Raw genomic sequence first — 13,033 nt, forward strand, 5'->3', positions numbered from 1 at the left:
TAACACCATGGCTTTGCGGATCCAGAACATTCCTCCTAAAAATTCGGCTGAAAAACCGAAACTGAGTTCAACAAATGGCATGCTTCGCTGCGTTTAGTAATCGCACAAACGTTTGGAATTTGGAAATTAAAAATAGGGGGTTAACTTTTAATTTCCAAATTAAAAGACATAGGAGTCTTTGGCGAAAGCTAATGATTCTTTGGATTCGTTAACGTGCTTACTCTTTGTAAAACTTTTTCATCATTTTATATGATATTTACATGTTAAGCGGAAAAAAAAGGGGGTTGTCAAATAACTACCGAGGTATAATCTTGAAACATAAAAGCGACTGATATTTGTTACAATGGGTCTTCATAATTTCATTCGACGTTCGAATATTTTAGATGATGATTTTATTGATGAAGTAACTGAGAACGAGGATAGATATAGACAACCCAAAATTGAAATTAGTTAGATAGAAGAGGCTGAAGCAACAACAAATGGATTATATATGGTAACAATTCGAAATCAAAATGGAAACAGAATCAGCTCAATTCGAGATTTAGGGGACCATAAATATGACGAGTGCCTCATGTTATGGTTCTCCACAAGATCTCCTCCTTGAGCTAGACTTTTCTGTATTTTGTCACTGCATTTTATTCTCAGCATTTCCCCTCTGTCTATTTTCTAAGAAGTTAAACAAATTGATGCATCTATGGTAAAAAAGTTTCTGGTTAATTATAATTTTACATTCAATTCAAAAAATAATTTTAATTTATTAATTAATGTCCAAAGACATGTAACTAATTTTTTTCTTTTTTCAACCAATGAAAACCAGCCTAATTCACAGAGAGATAAATTTTTTATTTTTATTTTACAATTTATTAACTAATTACAATGGAATAATAAATGCAGGAATTACGTAATCAAAAAAATAGAGTGAAAATTTAATTTGTTATTTGTTATGAGGCATTTGAGTTTGAGTGCTGAGAGAGTTGAGCCGGACGGGGAAGAACAAGCGGGAGACTTGATGCTTGCAAGCAAAGTGTTCCTCCTAATTTACATAAACCGAAATTTTAATTAAATAAAAAAGCAAAAGAAAAGCTCTGTTTTTTTTTTTTCTTTTTCTTTTTAAATAAATTTTGTTTTGATTCCTGATTTTTGTTTGTTCGATCTTCAAACCTTCTTCTCTCGATCTTCCCTTTTCCGATCCTCGGATTCATCGGAATCGTCTTTTTTCCCGACTTCCGTCGATTTGCTCCGAGATCATCGCGAAGCGTATCCATGGACGACGAGGTTGTTCAGCGAGTTTTCCAAGAAGGAGGACGAGATTTCTTCCAGCAGCAACCTTCTACTTCTTCTTCCTCTTCTTCGATTCTTCAATCTCTTCCTCTTCATGTGGTACGCTTCTTCTCCGTTTCCAAATTTCCAAGTAGGAGAAGAACATTAATTATCGGCTTGATTATTTTGGTAGGCTTTCGATCATGGCTATTACCTGTTAGTTAAGTCCATTCAAGAGCTTAGAGAGAAGAAGGACGGCATTGTTACTGTTGGTATCGGTGGACCTAGCGGCTCCGGTAAATCCAGGTAATCGATCTTTTATGTTTAGGTCGAATTCGTGTTTTTTCTGAAGAGGCATGCTCGATTTCACGATTTTGTTGCTGTTTTTTTGGATGCACGAAGCTTGGCAGAGAAAGTTGCATCTGTAATTGGCTGTACTGTTATTGCCATGGAAGATTACCGAGATAGTTTGGACGATGGAAATGAATTAGAAACATTAGATTTTGATGCATTAGTCCAGAATCTGGAGGTATTTTGATCATTACTCAGAGATTTGTGTTTGTATTGTTTAACTTCTGAAGAATATTGATGACTTAGGTTGACTAGCTCGCCTCTTTCTATAAATAGGATTTGATCAAAGGAAAAGATACTCTTGCTCCCGTTTTTGATTTCCAGCAAAAGAAGCGTGTTGATTCCAAGATGGTGAAGACTTCATCTGGTGTGGTAAGTCATAAATGTGATTTTGGTTCTGGTTTTGGTCTGGCTCTTATGGTTTCACGTTATGGTTTGTTGTAGGTTATTGTTGATGGGACATATGCTCTCCATGCAAGATTGCGTTCCTTACTGGATATTCGGGTTGCAGTGGTAAGATTTTCTCCTCCACAGCAGTTATTGGCCTAGCAAATGTACAACCCTGAATATGATATCATTTTATTCTCTCCGTGGTTAGGTTGGGGGAGTTCATTTTAGCCTTCTCTCTAAAGTCCGTTATGATATTGGAGATTCGTGTTCGCTTGATTACCTCATCGACAGCATTTTCCCATTGTTTAGAAAGCATATTGAGCCAGATCTCCATCATGCACAGGTTGGTTTGTCTTCTTTTTTCTCCATTTAAGTGTTCAGAAGTTTGACTTCTTCGTTTTTTGGGAGTGTGCAGATCAGAATCAACAATAGTTTTGTTTCATCATTTCGGGAAGCCATATACAAATTGAAATGCAAAACTGAGGTCTGTAGTTTCTTCCAGTTGTTGTGTTTTCCTCTTGTGACCTATGTTTACCACTTGACTAAAATTCATGTAACAGATAGTAACTTCCTTTGCTCAAGAAAGCGACGTGCAGAAGGATAAGTAAGAATGATTCTTATATTATGTGTGAATTTAAGATTTTTAGTGGATTTTCATAGGCATGCTGACTTGGTGAGTTGGTTCCCTGCTTTCAGCTTTATTGAGATGTACCTCAGACCTCCTTCTGCAAGCGAAGAGGCACGGATAAATGACTGGATAAAAGTTCGTCAAGCTGGTATAAGGTACTATCTGTCACTTGGAGACCAAAGGATTGTTGACAAGCATTTCATTATCCGGCCGAAAGCTGAGTTTGAGGTGAGTTATTACATGGAATTGCCGAAGCATTTCTTTGGTGTTTCCTTCTTCCTTGTTCTGTAATTTTTTTATGGAATGTGAGGTATCGCTAGCTCTTTATTGTTGATGCAAAAGATAACGGTAGGAATGGGGTTATGTAAAATTATACTGTTTTTGGTTCCTGGTCAAATACTTACCTTGGTTTTGTTAATTTCTCATATTATCTACTGAAGAGGCATGTCTATATTTGTGGAATCTGGTCAAGATGACGGGCAGCTTGCACACATCCTTTTAAAAGATACTCCTTACAATCCTTCTCTATGTGACTTAATTTCTATTGTCTAGCAGTCAACCGGATGACACTTGGAGGGTTGCTAGCTTTAGGCTACAATGTTGTTTGTGAGTTATAAGAGAGCTTTCAACTGCTGTCAGTTATGGTAATTTATCCCTATCACGTGAAACGATCGATACTCTTGGAGAGACTTTCCTGGTTCTGAGAGGGACAGATAGGAAGGTAATAACCCACAATTATCTTTAAGAACAAGCACATCGATCTTCAATGCAGAAAAGACTCTAGTAAACATTTTTTTTAGCTGTTTTCTTTTTCTCTCTCTCTCAGTAGTGAGGAGTTTAGCTTTTTAAGTATCCCTTTTGTTATACATGTTTTAATAGATCTTTTTGGATAGAGTGTGGGAGCTGAAGCTCTGAGAATGGGCATCACTGGGCCCTGGATCACCAAATCATACCTGGAACTGATCCTTGAAAGTAAAGGTCAGGGAATTGGATATAGCATGCTTGTTTCCACTATTTATCCTTTCTTATGCTCTGCAGTGCAACAGAATTTTAATTTCTATAAGCGTACCCATTTTGCAGGTGTACCACGCTTGAATACACCTCCACTTTTGCAACCGTCTCCTGTAATCACCAACCAAGAGAAGCAAATTGTTGCACCAAAACCTATCCGAACTACCCCGAACATCGTTACCCGCCTTGAGGATTTATCGCAGCCTTGGACTCGATCTCCTACGAAATCCCAAATGGAACCGATGGTTGCAACTTGGCATTTCACCTCTTATGATCCACCTCATTCAGTAAGCTCTGTAGTAGGTATGTCCGTTGTTTTTGAAGATTGATGGTTTTTCTCTTTGAGATTTTCCCTGTCGTAGTGTTATCGGCGATGAAATGTATTTCAGTAGCATTATCATTGCATTTATGCCTAGGCTTTCTCATCAAGCAGCCACAGATTCCTCTTTCAGGGATAATATGCGGCTTGTTCCTATGCCTGATTCATACGACTTGGATAGAGGGTTGCTACTTTCTGTTCAAGCAATACAGGTAATGGGGTTGCAAGAAGATAGGAGAACTATTCTTCTGTTAAGTAAAAAAGTTGCTTCTTCTTGCACATGTTATTCTACTGCGAAGCATTTGTTCTTTCTAGTAAGGGTCCTTTTCCTTATAATTTTCAGGCATTGCTGGAGAATAAAGGACCCCCTGTTATTGTCGGAATAGGTAATCTTGCTTGTTCGCTGTTTGTGTTGTTTTGTTTTGACACTGAGCCTAAAAACTATATCCTTTACTAAATATTGTCCCACTGATTTCACTGTAGGTGGTCCTAGTGGGTCTGGTAAGACTAGCTTGGCTCATAAAATGGCAAATATAGTTGGCTGTGAAGTGGTATCCCTTGAAAGTTACTTCAAGTCCGAACAAGTCAAAGATTTCAAGCATGACGATTTTAGTTCCCTTGATTTGCCTTTGCTCGCAAAGGTAATGCTTTGGTTTGTAAAGTAAAATGATAAGGTAATCTGTCAGCCTTTGGGTTACTTTTATTGGAATTAGAATATCTCTCTACTTCATTTGCAGAACATTTCCGACATTACAAACGGTCGAAGAACCAAACTGCCTGTATTTGACCTGGAGACTGGCACCAGATGTGGCTTCAAGGAACTAGAAGTTCCTGAAGAGTGTGGTGTGGTTAGTGCTCATAGTCTTCACATATCATATGTGATTGTCTTTGTTGTTTTCTCGGCGCAGTCGTTGATGTTTTTTATTTCACATCGTTTTTTAGATCATCTTCGAGGGGGTTTATGCATTGCATCCAGAAATCAGACAATCTTTGGACCTTTGGGTTGCTGTTGTAAGATACTTGTCTACTTTATTGTTCCTTTTCTTCCTTCCATTCATAATTTTTTTTTTTAATCAAAAACATATTGATTTTTGTTTCTCTTCACTAACCAGGTGGGAGGTGTTCATTCACATCTTATCTCTAGAGTTCAGAGGGATAAAAGCCGAATCGGGTGTTTCATGTCTCAGAATGAGATAATGATGACCGTATTTCCAATGTTCCAGCAACACATCGAGCCACATCTAGTGCATGCACACGTGAGTACACCTGAGATTCTAGATTTTACCTACCAGTGTTGTTCTCTACAATCTTTCCTTGAATCTATTACTATTGCTTACTCTTTTTTTATGATTATAATTAGCTAGTGAAAAACAAAAATCAATCTGAATTCTATAAAATTGTACTCAACCGAAATTTTTTGGAGTATATATATGATCTGTGTCCATACTTACAGTTTTTTTCCCAATAATACAGGTTAAGATTCGAAATGATTTTGATCCAGTTCTCTCTCCCGAGAGCTCTTTGTTTGTTTTGAAGAGCAATAAACAAGTAAGGATTAAACTATAATCACATTATGAGTTTCCTTATTTACCGAAACACTCACGACTCTCATGTGGTTGATAAGGTTCCATATCAGGATATTCTCAGCATCCTTGATTCGACAAAATTCTGCAGTTCCGTTCAGAATTTTATCGATATATATTTCAGGCTGTCTGGGCTTCCTGCGAATGGTCAGTTGTCAGATAGTGACTGCATACGCGTAAGAATCTGCGAGGGCAGGTTTGCAGTTCTTATACGTGAGGTCTGGCTTTTATTTGTAAATCATGAATGCTTTGTAAATGATTGAACTCATCAGTTCTTTTTCTAATGTCTCATTAATCTTCTAAACGTGTCACAGCCAATTAGGGAAGGGAACTTTATCATTCAGCCCAAAGTAGATTTTGACATTAGCGTAAGTACTGTGGCGGGTCTTCTTAATCTCGGGTGAGCAAGAAATCAAATAAGTTTTTTTCTTCAGTCATCCTCAATAGATTTCTGCCTGCTCTATATCTGTAACTCGATATATTTATCTATTCTTGGTTTCAGGTATCAAGCAGTGGCATATATCGAAGCCTCTGCTTTCATTTACCAAGACGGAAAGGTGAGGATACATGGCTAACAGTTTAATATGCAAAAGAAGCTTCTTGAGATTAGAAAGCCGATTTTGTTTTTTTTTTTTTTGGTTGAGCTTTTGAAGATTCTGATTGAGGTTGATCATCTCCAAGATGTGCCAAGTCCATACATACAGATCAAAGGCGCTAACAAAGAAGCTGTGACGGCTGCTGGTTCAGCTCTCAAACTGGATGGTTCATACACAACAAAGGTTCCACTTCCTTTTCGAAACACCTTTTAGTTGGATCATCATTTACATGTTATTATATTCACAATCAATCTTTATTCTGTTTTGTGTTTTCTTGAATGAAGAGTTACCTTCAAATAGTGTTGGAAAGACTGCCACCAGTGCAGAGAAGTTCAAGTGGAATCCATACACAGCAAGCAGCGCGGTTGCAAGAGCTTGTGGAATTCATACAATCTCAGGTAATCAAAAGTCTCCTCCATCCATCCTCTTCTCTCATTTTAGTTTCGTTGTCTCTAAAATGGTTCTTCTATGCCTTTTTTTGACGATTTTAAGGGAAGTAGTAACAGTGTGTCGGAATCATCACCAAGAAGAGATGGTTCTTCCATAGACAACGTTTTAGAAGATATGCAATCGAGAATTAAACGACTAGAACGTTGGCACACCATCAATACGGTATCATATCAAGATCATTGTGTTTAAAAAACTAATCGCATCATTATTTATGTTTATATCACGATTAAAAGTAACAATATGGTGAAAACAGGTACTATGGACATTTTTGATGTCTGCGCTCGTTGGTTACTCTCTCTACCAAAGGAAGCGTCAATAATTAAAATCTTTTCTCTGGTAATCTTCATTTCTTAGTTTTACCAAATAATCTAATCGCAGAAAAAAAAAAGGTTACTAACCTGTGGGAATATTCAATATATAGTCTCCAGACATTGTAACTATCATTGTTTTAATATGAAAGAAGCTGCAATGAAAGTTTAAACCATATGTTTATTTTCTGTCTTTAAGATTGATGAGGACTTGAAAGAGTCTTACTCATCCATAATAGTATTTGTAGTTCTACAAAAAAAAAAGGGAAACAAATTGTAATTTTTACTGTTTTAAGTGTTAGTTTACATTTTTTATTGATATAAAAGCAAGCAAGTTTCTGGTAGATGTGAAGAATCTCTGCGACTTTGCCAAAACACAAACGTAAAAAGCTAACTCAAAGACCGTATAATATGTTGGTTACAAAGCCACTCCGCTGTATCGTCTTCTGGTGCCTTTTTAAGGTATGATACCTTTTGCCTTCATATAATAATATGCAACCACGTATAGTAACACTACCAATAAAACCAGTAGCCACCACCTTATTCCAGCTGCAATTTTATCATCGAAAAACCACATTTTAGTTTAGGCTTTGATTGGTTGTTAAAATGCAGAGGTAAGAGGAGAAACCATAAATATATACGTACGTTTGTCACCCTTTTGTTCAATCATGGTCAGCCTTGCTCTTGAGTCAAAAGATACCGACACTAAGCACCTGCAAAACCAAACCCAAATTAAAACTTTTCAGTGATTTCATTTTATCTATTTGCTTGTTTGGAATCATTGAATCTATAGTTCTAAAGTAAAGACTTGAGCCCTAATGAGTATAGCAAAACCTTGAATCAGGGGAGAAAGTCAGTGCTGTGACCAAACCGAGATGCGCTTTCTTGACGACTTGCATAGTTTGCATTCTCGTAGATTCAAGTATTAAAACATCTCCTTCAAGGGTTCCTCTATATTAAGAAAAAAATTATGACTGCCAAAAACAGTATTACTTTTATCTGTTGGTCTCAAAAGTGAGAAGACAGATATACTTACATTGCAAGAAGCTTCCCATCAGCTGAGACATTAAAGGCTGATATAGAGTTCTTTTTTATAGGTTTCGACCATTTTCTTTTCCATAATTTTGAATCATATGTTATAATACTCCCACCACGTTCTACGAAAAACAAATCAATCCTCAATCATAAAAGGAGAAGAATTTAAAGATCTATGTTCTTGTACTGTCAGAATATAAGTAGTTTACCAGTGTTTGCAACAATGTAAAGAACTTCATTGCCTGTAGTGTCTACAGAGAATCTACAGGAGGCAAACATCTCGTCCTTCATTCAATATTCAAACTCATCAGATCCAATAAAATAATGTTGGAAGTGTGTATACAAAGTTAAAAGATACCAAGAGCAAAACCCAACTGACCTTCTCTTTTGATAGACTGGCAACGGCAGCAGAACCATTCACATCCCAAACCCGACAAAGTGGACCGTCAAGAGATACAAGAAATTTACCACTTTCGCTGCAAACAAAAAAAAATCACTATCAGATATCTGTTTACAATTACTGTTTGACGATGATCCCTTTCTCATTAAGAGAATGAACCTCTTTCCGGATAGCAAATATTTCCCTTATTTGATAAGAGGAAGCACACCTGAAAGTAAGGCTTTTAACTGATGAATGTGCCTTAGACTCATTTAGTAACGTTTTCATGCTAGGCCATTCAAAAACCCTCAAAGTCCCATCCTATACTGCATCAAAACAAAATGCATAAGAACCAGTAAAGTTTCTTTGTCTGTTATTTTAAAAGAGATTGCATCTAAGAGCCTCTACCTCCGCACCAGTAGCAAGAACAGACCCCTCCGGATCGAAAGCCAGAGCCAACTGTTGTCCAACATCTTTTAACTCTTTAACCACTTCCTCCGACTCTTCACCAACCTGATTATCCTCTCGGCTCATAATGTCTTCCCAATGAAATAGTCTGTGTATCAATAAAACATCACTTATAACCACATCTCTTATAAATTCTCTCTACTCCAAAACCATAAACTCCAGTGACATAATTTCTCTCTAAAATCCCATGCACTACGACTTTGCATACAGAAACTTCAAGCACATATGGTTTCCATAACATAACACCCCAATTCTAATGGAGTTATGAAATGGAATGAGAATTACTCACCTGCAACTGTTAGGCAATGCGCAAATAAGACCACCTTCCCGAGGATGAACAGCCATCCGGTAAGGTAGATCAGTACCAACCACAAGCCTACCCAACTGAAAAAGGGTCACAAGTATCAGATCTAAACCTTGAAAACGCATGAGATCTGCTATTTTACACTCACATAAGAACAAAACAAAAACCGTTGCCCACTTACTGGTTGTTCCGAGAGAGAATTGGTGTTTAGATCAACACGACATATTAAGATAACATTAGGGATTCCGCTTCTTCCCTCTCCGCCTCCGCCGGACAAAACGATGCAGCTCCGGGAAGACGACGACGACGACGACGACGACAAAGACTCATCATCATCTTCGGATTTCTCCGGATCCATTATGATTTTCGATCTGACAGCTACCTCCGGAATCCAATCGACGGCGTAAATCGGTACACCGTAAGTCTGCATATTCGACGGTTGATTCGTCTCTGTACTCTGATTCGCCATCCTCCGTGTCTCTCGAGCTCAATGTGAAGTCCTCACCGATTCATAAAATACTAAATACAAAAAAAAAACTTAAAATGGTCAAGGCCCATTATAGTATTTGACAAATAGAGGCCCATTATAGTATTTGACAAATAGAGGCCCATTATAATATTTGACAAATAGAGGCCCATTATAGTATTTGACAAATAGAGGCCCATAATAATATACAAAATGAAGCGTTTGATTCCAACATTCAATCGCATACTTGTGCAGAAAGTTCTCCAGCCGGCGAAAAGCGAAACCGGTATTCTTCTCCCGGAGAAATCCACCAAGGTAAGTTAGTAACACCATTTTTAAAAGTTCATGTATGATTTGATCTTCTGATTTTGGCCGGAGATTTGTGATCGGTGAACAATTTCCGGTGTGATATCAGCTGAATTCCGGTAAAGTGATAGCGGTTGGACCCGGTTCACGGGATAGAGACGGGAAATTAGTACCGGTCTCGGTTAAAGAAGGCGATACTGTTCTTCTTCCTGAATACGGCGGTACAGAAGTCAAACTCGGCGAGAAAGAGTACGTACACCGGATCCTTTAATTTAATGATATTTCATTAATTACCCCAATACTATTGATTTGATCCAAAAGAACCCCCACAGTGTCTAAAATCCCAAAATTCTTAATCGATTAGAATTTCTAAATTTATGTTGGTAATTTTGATGTAGGTATCATCTGTTTCGGGACGAAGACATCCTCGATACATTGCACGAGTAAAATGCAAAGGAAGTCTCTGAATCAGCTAGTGGGTTTCTTGGTGGCCTCGTTTGTGTTCAGGAGAATAATAATTTTCCAGTGACTCATTTCGATAAATGTTGTTGAATTGGCTTTTATAACTGTCTTTATCTTATGTCTAATCGTTTTCTTATGGTTCATTTTTTGTATTTAGTGCTATATATATATATATAAAAATATGTAAGTTTTAAAAACTCTACATGGCCGATTCCAAGGATTAAAACTTTAGTAACTACGACGAAGATTACAAAAAACGACAGAGCTTACTGCAACTTGCAAGTGTCACTAACTCTCAATCACGACATTCTTCCTTTTGAAAAATCTTCATTTCTCGACAAAAATTTTAGGCTTCCAATGATAACCACCAAAAGTAAAATCAATACACGTTTTTGAAAACATACTGAATTTTGAGATAAAATTTTTTTTCACTTGTATTGTGTGAGATGACTATTTAGACCGCTAAACAGCTAATCTATGCTTCTATATAACCTTAAACATACGAGTTTGTGATTAGTATTAGTGCCTTGTTGTCATGGTCATATTGCTCAACAGAAAATCTCCTAAAAAAATATTTCAAAATGGGATATACTAGTAGTTTACTAAATTTAGGAATCTTTTCAATCATCTAATAAAAAATTAAATATTGTCGCTGTTGCCAACGACTCTCTATCCATCTCAGTTTGCACATGCAACAGCAACACAGCCACAGGCTAATTGCTAGTAAAACTCTCACATTATTTTATTAGCTCCCTAATATTTCCCAAACAATGATGGCTAGTATTTAATTTTTTACTTTCAAATATTTCCTTATATAAATAAGTCACACAGTTACAACAAATTCCCACATACATACAGATTCAGCTTCAACATACTCATCAACATTGAATATATTTTTTCGGATGTCATCCATAAGTGGAGATCTAAATCTAAGTACCTCACAAGTCAACATTTAAATATGCTTAGAAAAATCATTGATTCAATCTACGAAATTATGAAGTTGCATTGTAGTATTAATAAGCAAGCAACCATGCTTAGAAAATTTTAATATTGTCATCAAAATAATTACACCCTAATTCCTTACCAAAACACGTGCCGTTTCAAGATTAGCTAAATAGAGCATGGAATCAACATTGCTTGTCGTGTTGGCTTTCTCTTCTGAGTTCTGAGTTGTTAATTTAATTTAATATTTTTACTTCATATTATTGATTTTTTAATACAACTCTTATTCGAATAATACTTAGATGATAAAGATGTTTTTAATTATTTTTAAAATACGTAGATGATAACGCTGTTCGGCAAATATTTGTTTCCAACGATAGATTATGTTTATAAAAAATCATAAAAATTGATACAAGGATTTCATGCAATATGATTTTAGACATTTAATAGTTGATTTTTTTCTTTTAGTTCAAAGAGATAATTCCAAATTGTAGATAGATAAAGTTTCATTGTAACGAGAAGATATACCATCATTGTAGAAAATATACGTTTACATACTGTATTATTATCTGTCCATAATACAAAACACTAGGATCGGACCCGCGGTCCACCTCGGAAGAATATTGGTTTACATACGTTGCGTTTAATATTGTGTGTGTTTTTTAGTAGAACGAATCGTGTAGTATACTTATAAGTATTCATAATAACGAATTGTAGAGAAAATGTAAAATTGTTTATAAATATACCCATCGTATTAATTACGATTTACAAAATAGAATTTTGTGTTTTAAAATTCTAAAATTAGACGATTCATGGGAATTAGAGCAGTCAAAATAGATCAAAAACCGCGGGTCGAGCCCACATCATCTCACTATGGGGCAGATTTGGGAAAATATATTAAACCCGCAAATAAGCGGGCCACATGGATTAATTCGCAGTGGATCATAGGTTTAATCGGTTTTCATCCGCGGGTTGGCGGATCAGCCCGCATATTAGTATTTATTGATAAAATTATAATTTATTCAACATGTGGTAATTTAAACAAACTTTTAATAGTATTTTTATTTTAGTAGTATTTTAAATTTTGGTTACTTTAAAATTATTTAAACAAAATCCATGGACAATCCCGCAAATCCGCATACATTCGGGGGACGGGTTTGTATTTCATATATGCTATTCGCGGATCGTGCGGACCGACTAACACAAGTCAAAATATTTTTTGTCTATCGCAAAACGGACTTAACGGGACGAATCAACTCGCTTTGACAGTTCTAATGGGAATATTGTTTAGTCATACAACAAAATGAAGTTTGGACATAGTAATAATAGAATATGTATCTTATTTGTTAGATGAGAGATTGAAAGATGAAGTATAATGATTAAAAATTAATTATTATTTTTCATGATTCACAAAATTTAATAAATACTTATCATCTTGTTGAATACTTCTAAAATCATATTCAAAAAATCTTTATAAATTGAAAATTAAACTTCTTTGGTAAGCTATAGGTATGAAAATATCATAATTTCGATTTAATCTAATTAAATTAAAATTAGTTACATGGATTTCATATCTATTTAATTTATACGACCAAAATAAAAATATCTATTTAATTTATACGACCAAAATAAAAATATCAGTTTAATTTATAAAACAGATGGGTTATTTATGATAAATTTTCTAGAAATCTTTAGAAGCAAATAAAATATCTTTCAATTAATGATAATTGGCTAAAATGAGCGAAATTAATGACAAAAACGTTGATTGTTATGGA

The 13,033-nt window shown here is 35.8% G+C and overlaps 3 protein-coding genes across 3 annotated transcripts; 2 read left to right on the forward strand and 1 right to left on the reverse strand.

Annotated features, from left to right (window-relative positions):
* The first annotated feature begins 943 nt into the window (after positions 1-943).
* On the forward strand, positions 944-7,074 carry LOC9312820. Its single transcript, XM_021025111.1, is given in 27 exon segments — positions 944-1,380; positions 1,454-1,566; positions 1,663-1,789; positions 1,888-1,983; positions 2,056-2,124; positions 2,210-2,344; positions 2,417-2,485; positions 2,562-2,605; positions 2,698-2,861; positions 3,185-3,240; positions 3,243-3,350; positions 3,523-3,607; positions 3,710-3,943; positions 4,080-4,171; positions 4,303-4,345; positions 4,443-4,600; positions 4,697-4,807; positions 4,902-4,970; positions 5,072-5,215; positions 5,433-5,507; positions 5,584-5,760; positions 5,857-5,942; positions 6,045-6,099; positions 6,196-6,321; positions 6,423-6,536; positions 6,631-6,750; positions 6,842-7,074. Coding segments are annotated over 27 exon segments (2,853 nt in total). The 5' UTR covers positions 944-1,263; the 3' UTR covers positions 6,908-7,074.
* A 6-nt stretch (positions 7,075-7,080) lies between these two features.
* On the reverse strand, positions 7,081-9,591 carry LOC9311141 (SEC12-like protein 2). Its single transcript, XM_021025110.1, has 10 exons — positions 9,264-9,591; positions 9,068-9,162; positions 8,719-8,866; positions 8,540-8,631; positions 8,311-8,407; positions 8,141-8,216; positions 7,933-8,053; positions 7,731-7,847; positions 7,542-7,609; positions 7,081-7,445 (listed from the first exon to the last, which is right to left on the reverse strand). Exons 1-10 carry the CDS (start codon positions 9,549-9,551, stop codon positions 7,354-7,356), a joined length of 1,194 nt encoding a protein of 397 aa, XP_020880769.1. The 5' UTR covers positions 9,552-9,591; the 3' UTR covers positions 7,081-7,353.
* A 155-nt stretch (positions 9,592-9,746) lies between these two features.
* On the forward strand, positions 9,747-10,459 carry LOC9312821 (10 kDa chaperonin, mitochondrial). Its single transcript, XM_002875027.2, has 3 exons — positions 9,747-9,863; positions 9,964-10,103; positions 10,253-10,459. The coding sequence occupies exons 1-3, from the start codon at positions 9,762-9,764 to the stop codon at positions 10,299-10,301; spliced, it is 291 nt and encodes a 96-aa protein (XP_002875073.1). The 5' UTR covers positions 9,747-9,761; the 3' UTR covers positions 10,302-10,459.
* Positions 10,460-13,033: the final 2,574 nt, after the last annotated feature.

This window comes from Arabidopsis lyrata (genome assembly GCF_000004255.2).
Source record: "Arabidopsis lyrata subsp. lyrata unplaced genomic scaffold ARALYscaffold_5, whole genome shotgun sequence".
Taxonomy (NCBI): Eukaryota; Viridiplantae; Streptophyta; class Magnoliopsida; order Brassicales; family Brassicaceae; genus Arabidopsis; species Arabidopsis lyrata.

Coding starts and splice junctions, on each gene's coding strand:
- LOC9311141 (XM_021025110.1), bottom strand. CDS start 9,551: ATGGCGAATCAGAGTACAGAGACGAATCAACCGTCGAATATGCAGACT. Junction 8,054..8,140: donor TTACATTGTTGCAAACACTG/GTAAACTACTTA, acceptor TGTTTTTCGTAG/AACGTGGTGGGAGTATTATA. Junction 7,610..7,730: donor ACTTTCTCCCCTGATTCAAG/GTTTTGCTATAC, acceptor TTGGTTTTGCAG/GTGCTTAGTGTCGGTATCTT.
- LOC9312821 (XM_002875027.2), top strand. CDS start 9,762: ATGAAGCGTTTGATTCCAACATTCAATCGCATACTTGTGCAGAAAGTT. Junction 9,864..9,963: donor TCCCGGAGAAATCCACCAAG/GTAAGTTAGTAA, acceptor GTGTGATATCAG/CTGAATTCCGGTAAAGTGAT. Junction 10,104..10,252: donor GTCAAACTCGGCGAGAAAGA/GTACGTACACCG, acceptor ATTTTGATGTAG/GTATCATCTGTTTCGGGACG.